General features: G+C 33.1%; 1 protein-coding gene across 1 annotated transcript; it reads right to left on the reverse strand.

Annotated features, from left to right (window-relative positions):
- LOC124826072 (ADP/ATP translocase At5g56450) lies at positions 1-8,034 on the reverse strand. The gene is made up of 2 exons (XM_047298830.2): positions 7,357-8,034; positions 1-915 (listed from the first exon to the last, which is right to left on the reverse strand). The coding sequence occupies exons 1-2, from the start codon at positions 7,696-7,698 to the stop codon at positions 265-267; spliced, it is 993 nt and encodes a 330-aa protein (XP_047154786.1). The 5' UTR covers positions 7,699-8,034; the 3' UTR covers positions 1-264.
- Positions 8,035-9,849: the final 1,815 nt, after the last annotated feature.

Here is a 9,849-nt window from a genome sequence, read left to right on the forward strand (position 1 = left end):
TTAGACAAAGAACAATGAATAAGATGTTTTCTGTTACGAATCTAAATCCCCTCTCATCGTTATGATTTCTGATCTTTTACTGTCCTGGAAACTACAAAGGAAAATTAGTATATCAAAGGCATGGCCTTTGAGTTGGAATGCCATGAAAGACGCATTACTAATGAACTGTAATGGAGCTCATTTGTGCTTCACAAAACTATCCTAAGCCTCAAGGTTCATAACATGTTGACGTATTGAAGTTGAGTCTCTGGTATCAAAATGAAATCAACGAACGTTGGTGCTGTAGAAACTTCCCCAGTTCATAAATTTCTTAATCTCATCATACAACACTAAGATAGCAGCTGCTCCTGTGCTCCTAAACATATTAGAAACTGCACCACGGTAAAATGAAGCCAGCCCTTCAGTCCTGTACATCTTCCTCCAGCAGTCAAGGGTGCTGTCATACATTGGCTGTTCCATGCCAGATTGCATCATCATCCTCCTACGAACCGTGTCTAACGGATAAGATATCAATCCGGCAGAGGTTGTGACTGCCTGAGCTACTACCCAACGCTTCCACAACGCCAACTCAGGTTTTGATTTTTCAGACAATATCTCTTTCATGGTATCAAAACCTCCAAAATATATGCCCCTGTGTACCACCATCCCTTGAAGAGATGCAGGAAGGCCCCTGTAGATTCCGCGAATGCCATTCTTGTGGAATATGGTAGCCAAGAAATGGAAAATACCTCGAAATTGGCGCACTTCAGTACTTCCAATGTCTGCAGCAAGGCGCGTGTGTGCTATGTCAAGGGGGTAAACCAGTACAAGTGTTGTGCAACCGGCTGCAGCACCAGCCACGAAATTTGCAGTGGCACCTGTCAAAAGTTTATTATCACTAGAGTTTCCACCCCTTAAAATGCTTTTGTAAAGATCCTGTGGAACACAATGAGTGATCTATCAATATCAAGACTCGGCATTTACTATAACATTATATATTAAGCTTCAAATATAGTTTTTCATCAGTTGTATTGTACGAGTGAATAATGACAGGCAGAACAGAAAAAATAAATACATGTTCTAGTATTCCAACATGGAAATAAAACTTTCTTTATTGTTGGGTGTTATTTCATGAAACGCAGATGGTCAAGTTGTTCTGCCGTCATTCTCTGTTTAGCAATTTGTATGAACCATTCAAAATTTGATTTTTGTTAAAGGGCATAAAGGATCCCCAGGGGAAAGGGAGAAAATAGCAAAGCTAACAAAGATACACTTCCAAGATTATTACTTCTTTGGAAAATTAAGTACTAATTACTAACCTTGATTCTAGAGTGTAATAGCTGGGTTGGTATTTCTAGCACTTAATTGCACTTCACGTATTCATCTCAACCCTAGTTTAGGACACCAAAAACACAATTGTAAAGTCCACATTTTTATTCACACGTCAATAATCAGACTGCTCATCTTCTAAACAAGCACAAGACATCTGTTACACATTCACATCATGTAAGTCACATCCTTACTAATGCATTACCTGAAACAAGAATTTATTCCTAAACCTTCTTTACTATATTTGCTATAGAAATACTGTTGCCATTTGAAATCTCTATAACTGCATTAATTAGGAAGCTACATCAGGGTCTTCAACAAGAGCAGCAACTTGAAAGTGCATCCGGATAGAATTTTTCAGAAAAATTCTAAAATTTCTTCAGACAGAAATATATTCTTTAGCCTCATTGCACAGTCCCCTTTCTTCTTTTGGACATGACCAACGTATAAGTAGTGGGGGTCATGCCTCTGCCTAACTCAGACGTAGTACAGTAAGAATGGTTGATACCATTCTCCAATCAAAATTGTCATTTCTTCTCAATAATTGCAGCTGGGTTTAGTTACCAAGATGAAGGCATTGTTTTTGAGATTAAATGACAATTTCAATTGTTAGGCTTTTGCAAGGATTGGATTTTGGAGAAAAACTGAACCATACTCATTTTAATAAAGTCAATTGGTTTAAGTCAAACTGTTTTTGTATGATATATTACGTTTTATGTTAATTAGAGAAACATAGTAATCATGTTAATTATGTTATTTTTACATATTCATTTGTATTTGGGCTTAGCTCACATTCTCATTAGTATAAATATATTATCCTATGTGTATTTTCTACACAAGGGAGATTAATCCTATACCTAATTTTACTATATTCAATATAGTATCAGAACCATGATTTAGAACCTATCCTGCGAAATTTGTTATTTGTTGGGCATATTGTTCCATCCACTATTGGACCACTATTGGATCACCCATTAATGTCTAGTACTAAGTACGATATGTATATACTTGGATGTGAGAAGGATGTGTTAGAAGTCTTACATCGAATAAAGATAAAGATAATTTAGGGTATATGAGTGGGTGTTAATCTCACTTACAAGCTGGTTTTGGGGGGGTTGAGTTAGGCGTAAGTCCACATTTTAACATGGCATCATAGCCTAAAGCTTTTGATAATCACTATTTGAATTTTGAATTCATTGAGAGGATTCTCTTGGTTTTTGTCATAGAACACTAGTTCTTATCAAAGATTCAGATTTTTGTCGTGAATCAATCTGCTAGATTGTGACGTCTCCATCTCTGTCTTATTTTTGAGTTCTTTTCTGATTTTCTTTGTTTATGTTACGAGAGAAATCAAATTCAGAAACGATCGTACTTTTTCTTAGATAGATCATATCCTTCTCTTCTTTCAGAATTTGTGCTTGTTGCCTTGATAGGAGAACCTTGTTTTTTTAGGGATTTTTCTCTCTCCATGGCTTCTCTCGCTGCCTCTTCTGATAGCACAAGCCAATTTGCTCTTTTCAATGACTTTCTCAAATGATCATCAAAACTCTAGTTCCACTGCTTTTGTTGCATACACAGGTATATCTTTTGTTGACCTAATCCAACCTTCTTCTCTTGGACCTTGGATTATTTACTCAAGTGCCACAAATCACATCACTGGTAACAAATATTTGATTTCTTCTTTATCTATTCAACACACGTATGTTGAATTTCTTAAAGAATGAAACCAAACCAATCACAAATCATTTTATAAAAACAGTTCAGTTCAATTTTCTTTATGCCCCTATGAACTGTATTTAAGTTTTACCTGATTTTCTTTCACATAATCATTTCACTAAATAAAATAATGGAATCAAATTCCTAAATGAGTTGTTGAGCTTCAAATAGCCTATTATCTCATCTCAAATTGATTTAAAACGTTCCATTAAGTTTGCGCAGACAAAGTAATATAAAGTAGGCTTAATACCCTCTTTGGTCCCCAGATATGGTGGGTTGTGTCAATTAAGTTCCTTCTTTTAAAAAAGTCTCAATTGTATCCCCATTTGGTAAAATTTGCCTCAATCAAGTCCCTTCCGTTAAATACTTACAAACGGTGTTAAATTTTTTTCTCTCTCTTCTACTTTTCTGTGCAAAGCTGATTGTCAGTATTTTTTTCTGTGCACATCTGAATAAAGTGATACAATTACTTTTTCTTTATCATTTAGCATCTAAATATTCTCATTAGTAAAAAAGTTACTTTTTCTTCGTCATTTTCCTTATTCTCACTTCTCAATCTCTCTGCAAGTTATGATAATTTATTCCGGCGACAGCTCCTCCTTGGACCCCATGTTTTCCAGCACCAGTCTACAGTCACTCCTCTCTCTCAACCCTTCCCTTTTCGCAGATGGCTTCCCCACCTTGGCTTCCCTAACCGACGACCCAACCCTAAGCCCGCAAACCGCAGAGCCTCCAAAAATCCTTGTCCCTAAAATCGAACCCTCTCAACCTTTCAAATTCTTCCCCAATACCATCCCACCCCCTTTCTCCGCCTCCCACAGTTCCACTCCCCGGAGCAGCCCCAGCCGAAACGACAGTGTTTGGAGTACCCGGTGATCCCACAGAGCAACCTGGCTCGGCAACCTGTTAGTGGTGGCTCGCGATGTTTGCTTGAGGATTAAGAATAAGATATGTCCCACAACAACCCATTTTAGAAATATGAAACAGAGTGGTGGTGGCAGGTTGCTTGGTTCCAACAAAGACAGGAACATGAGAAGTTACTAGTGAAAGAGTAGAGTGTGGCAAAAGAGAAAGAGAAAGTGGAAGGATTGCTCCATTAGATATGTTGCAATATTGTAGTGAGAAGTAGCAGTAGTTGAAGAGGGAGAGAACGAGAGAAGAAACAGAAAATGATAAAATGAAGAGCGAAGATTTGCAGAGGTCAATGGAAAGACATTTATTGAAAATTAATGATAAGTTTAATTTATAATAATTTTTATATATGTTTATTAAGTAAAAAGTTAATGATAATATAATTATTTTTGAGAGTTCTCTCCTCTGTATGTTTTTTAAATAAATTTATAATTCTCTGTAGTTATTTTAATTATATATTAACGTGTTAATTTTTTTTTAATAAGTTTATGCATGTAAAATTATTAAAAATTGAATCTGTTTAGTTATATTAATAATTAATAGAATTAAAATTACAATTTTAAAAGTGTAAATGATGAAGAAAAAGTAACTTTTTTACTAATGAGAATATTCAGATGCTAAATGATAAAGAAAAAGTAATTATATCACTTTATTCAGATGTGCACAGAAAAAAGTACTGATAATCAGCTTTGCACAGAAAAGTAGAAGAGAGAGAAAAAAAATTTAACACCGTTTGTAAGTATTTAACGGAAGGGACTTGATTGAGGCAAATTTTACCAAATGGGGATACAATTGACACTTTTTTAAAAAAAGGAACTTAATTGACACAACTCACCATATCTGGAGACCAAAGAGGGTATTAAGCCTATAAAGTATAAGCCAATTATCAAGAAATAATTCTGGAGAAGAACAGAAAATCCTAACCATCAAAGAATCAAACTTCAAACCAAATAAACAATCAATGAACCTGTGCATCACAAGTTCAGATAAAAAAGGATCAAAAGTCCCGATTATTGAGTGTCTATATCAAATTCCTATTGAAGAATGGGCCAATTATTTTATTGATAAGTGTTGAATATAGTGAAAAACTATGTACGATTTTCTGTGCTAAATTAGTATTTTTATAACATGTTATTATTTTAAAATTTTTAAATATTTATACATACAAGTATATACACACCGTGCATTTGTGAAAGACGTTTTACTCCCACCAAAAAGACTGAACAACAGTTTCTAATAAACACAAAAAAGAAAAGACAAAATCCTCAACAAATTTCTGGCAGTAAGCAATTTGTAGCTCAAATTCAATGCTAAAAATGCAGAAAGTTGAAATCATACAAACTAAAAAACATCAATTACAACATCATGCAATTCAAGAAAAAAGCCAAACAAAGGTCCAGTAAAATCTATTAAGGTACAAAGAAATAGATGTTTTCATTAAAACTGTACCGTGGACAATCCTTGATAATATTCAAAAGGCAGGGAGGTGGGAAAAGGTACATCTTAAAGAAAAAACAATATAGTGCAACGAAAATAAGGTGCAGCACATTATAAGACTGCATTCTACTTCTTATTCTCTCTTTAAGGGTAAGGTCAGACTACTGCATAGAGATAGGAATGAATTACAGCATAAACAATCTGCCTTGATATTGCTGTAGAAAGAAAAAGAGAAAGGAATTACGACAACATAACTGAAGAAAAAAAAGTCCCCTACTCATATTTGTGAGTGAAGAATGTGCACACCAGCACTTTTTCTCGAGTCATTACTAAACATTTGTAAAATTTCGTAGTCTACAAGGGGCACATTGTGCAGCCTGGAAAATACATCTAAAAAATGTTTGGAGTAATAAAAAGCAAGGCGGGTATATGGAGGAATGAAGTAACAAAAAGAAAGAAAATGTTGAAGTGAGAAACAGTCAACTTGATGAAAGAGATAAATCTGTTAACTATACAGGAAAACAAAAACTATAATATGGTGAGGGACAAAGAATGGGTTATCTTAAATCAACAAAAGTGGTCACTGAAGCACAACATTGGAAGTAAATTATTATTCTTATTTATTCCCAAGGACAATGGCGGTAAATTACAATTTTAAAAGCAACACAGCTTAGCATTGCTCTATACGATTTTGACATTGCTTTGCATAAAATGTAATGTTAAAATAGGGAAAAGTTGGAATGAAAAACCCTAAAATACATGGACAGAACAACTACATATATAGCACAACAATTTAAAGGATCTCACTAACAAACTTGTTTCCATGAATTCAAAATTTTTAGGAAACCAATTTGATTCAGTCATCATTATACAATAACTGTTGACAATTGAAAAACTAGGTGACTAATTAATACAAACAGTATGCCTAGCCAACAGTTTTGCATATAGCCTCCACCCAATTTTTCTCGAGATAACCAAACCCAAAAGGATCCAAATAACAATGGACGGATTCAACTCTCTTTGTCCTTCTTCTCGAGTCATGATAGTATCTTATCTTATTAACTGAATATGACATGAGCACATGACATTTTGCATTCAACATATCAGGTTATTTGTGAATCAATATTGTTGGAGCTAGCATACAAGACCGTACAGACTTTATTCCACATGAAAGGGTGGGAGGAAAGACTATGATAAGAATCTTAGGAGAACTTGACCACAAACTCTTGCCGTGTGGTTGAAGAGCTAAAACCAGATAAACCCCACACTAGAATCTCATGCTGCCAATACAATTATGTAACCCTCAAGTCCTTAGAATTGGATCCTAACTTCCCACCATGTTCCTATTGTATTTTCTGATATTTCATACTATAGCAACACATTGTCTCACTTGGTCCTGAATCAAGTTGATCAGGCCAAATTCTATAATACAACAATTATATTCATTTCCTTTTGTTGATTTTATTGCTGGTACCTACCCATAATATAATAAAGAAAGAAGGTAAAGTAATAGGATAACTGTAATTTTTCTTTGATTAATACACCAAATTATTCCATGAATGTACAAGAATCAATCAGTATAATCTCCGAAACAATAAAATGTTATTTTAGCCCTTGAGCCAATCTTTTGTCAGTTGACCAATAAAAATAATATTTTTGTAGTTAAAAATTGATGGGTTCTAGTAATTCTGAGACTAATTTGGTGCGTTTTCAGAATCTCAGGTGGTATTTAATTGCAAATGCTCACAGGGACAAATTGACACAAAAGCAGACGCATCATAATAGCACAGGATAAACTAAAAATACAGCTGCTAGCAATACCTCCAGACTTAACGTTATCAGTTCAACCCTCAAACAGAAGTGACACAAATAAGTAACTAGCGGACGCAACTAATGGAGGAATCTGATTCTTTCTGATGCATAACGAGAGAGGAAAAACAAAAAGAAAACAGTTAGAAAATGGAAATGAAGAGGAAGCCTAACCTTGAGAGAGAAATTGAGGGCCACAGAAGGATAGTAACGAATAACACTGCTGCCATTACCTCGCCACAAAGAGAGAATGCCTTCTTCCCTGACCGTACGGGCTATGCAATCAAACATGCCCTTGAATCTGCGACGCCCACTCGCCACAATGGCCAAATTGCTCTCCTGAGTCTGTAGCAACAGCTTCGACCTCTCAATTGGGGCAACAATCGTGTGCACCACACCGCCCATCAACGCCCCAGCCACCAGATCGCGCTGGAAATTCTTCACACCACAATTGAACACCTCATCTTGCCGAAGTTTCAATCTTTTTCCCTCTGAGTCATCGTCCTCTGCGCTCATCCTTCGATTCCCTGCCACCGCCTCTGCAAGTCACTAACTTTGCTCAAAAGGGAACACACCCATCAATATCATTTGTTTTTTTCTCACAGAAAACCCAATCCGGAGCAATTTATATCACTCTGGAACCGAGCTTATCCCTTTGCGGAATTGGGTCAATTTTTTGGCAGTGAGAGAGAAAGCAGAGTAAAAATGCGGAAAGATGAAAAAGAGTTGATTTGTAGAGATGGTAGTCGCGTGGCTTGATGAAGGAACAAATTCGTTTGTTATTCCATTTTGACTTTCCTGTCAGGCCTGTCATCGAGAAGACCCCTCCCAACGCAACAGATAGTTTTCTTACCTCTCTCCATATATTTCTCCACGTGTAGTTTCAATCTCCAGACGCTAACACTACAAATCCGACAAACAATATTGCTTTTTCAGATAAAATCAATTATCTGAATAATAATAATAATTATTAATATTATTATTATATTGATTGAAGATATCTCAAAGAAATAAAAAATTTAACTCTTATAAGAAATTATTTTTATGTAATTTTGTTCTTCAGTTAATAAAATGAACTGGTAAAAAAAGTTTTAAGAGAATACATGCTGACGAAATGCTTGTAGGAGCAAGCGAACAACTTTAGAATAGTTGTCGCTTATTTTTCGTTGTAGCAATCAAATTGGCTTTTTCTTTTGGAACTTTACTATTTTTAGAAACTTTGATCTTTTCCAAAATTATGCACAATCTTTTTTTTTTCTCTAAGGAATTAGAATATTTGTGTAATAGTTTTCTTTTATAGATAGTTTTTTTTTTACGTTTAAATATTTATAGGTGGTAGAAGTTGGTATCATGTTTCTTAGACGTGGGTTTATCTGGGGTTTTACTTGTATGAGAAATGCATATAAGAGAAAGATTTAGATATTTGAATGAAGTTTTGTTTCGACTTTTGAGTGTTAATGATAATCAAACAGTAAAAATATGTTATTTATTTATGTTGTGAGGATTGAAAAGAAAATAGTAGTAAGTTTGAGTATAAATTTTGTATCGAGTAAATAAGAAAATAGTATTAAATAATATATATATATATATATATATATATATATATATATATATATATATATATATATATATATAAACTCATAAATTCATGGGTCAAATTTTAAATATTGAATAGAGGGTTAATATATTATTGGAAATTCATTTCATATTTGATTATTACTAAATCTCTTGAAAAAGCCAGATTTATCATGTTGAATTAAATTATTTTCAAGCTTTCCACATTAATATATGTCTCTTTCTATCACTCATCAAGTCTCACCAACCCTTTCATTTTATTGTAGGGATCTAAACTTTTATGAAAGCATCAAGTGATCGACCAATGCTTCTTCTCAGTATGTTGAATTTAACGGTGGGTGAGGGGAATTATTCCAAAGAAAAAGATTATCAGATAAGTAATGATAATAAATGAAATAATAAAAAGTAAGAAACGTCTTCCCCCATGTCGAAAAAAATATAATAATAGTAAAGTTATATCTTTTAAATGAATCGATGATGAGAAAAAATATATAATAAAATCATGTATTAAGTATAACGGAGTGAAAAAAAAAAGATAAATAAATAGTTTAAAGAAGAAAAAATAATAAATGTAAAATGTAAAAAAAAATATAGAACAACATTTAAAAAAGGTTATTTGAAGTAGTTTTCTTTTTTAAAAATACTAGAAACTACTAAAACAAATGTGCTTACTATCGAACAAAATTTGTAGGATTAAATATTCTTTTCATTCATCCAAAATGAACCTATATTGAAATGTGTATTAAAAGTTTTGAAAGATATAATTACATAATATTTAATAAAATTTTAATTAAGTTTTAATTTACTTATAAATGATAGTACTTTTTAACTAAATTTTAATTAGAACTTATTAGACTGATAATTTAAAGTTTATATTTTTTGATTTAATTTATATTACTTTATTTTGTTATTAATTGTAGTGATGTAGTTGTTATTTTGCATTTTATGATTCTATATGTATAGAAAATAAAAATAAAATGATTTTATTTTTAATATTTCATAAATTTAATATTTTTAATTAAATATTTGTTAAAAGAACTTGCACTATTGAATATCCAAAGTTTTTTTTTTTCAGTTTTTCTTGTTTGAATT

The sequence above is a fragment of the Vigna umbellata genome, chromosome 2 (assembly GCF_029865625.1).
Source record: "Vigna umbellata cultivar VRB3 chromosome 2, Vumbellata_1.0, whole genome shotgun sequence".
Classification (NCBI taxonomy): Eukaryota; Viridiplantae; Streptophyta; class Magnoliopsida; order Fabales; family Fabaceae; genus Vigna; species Vigna umbellata.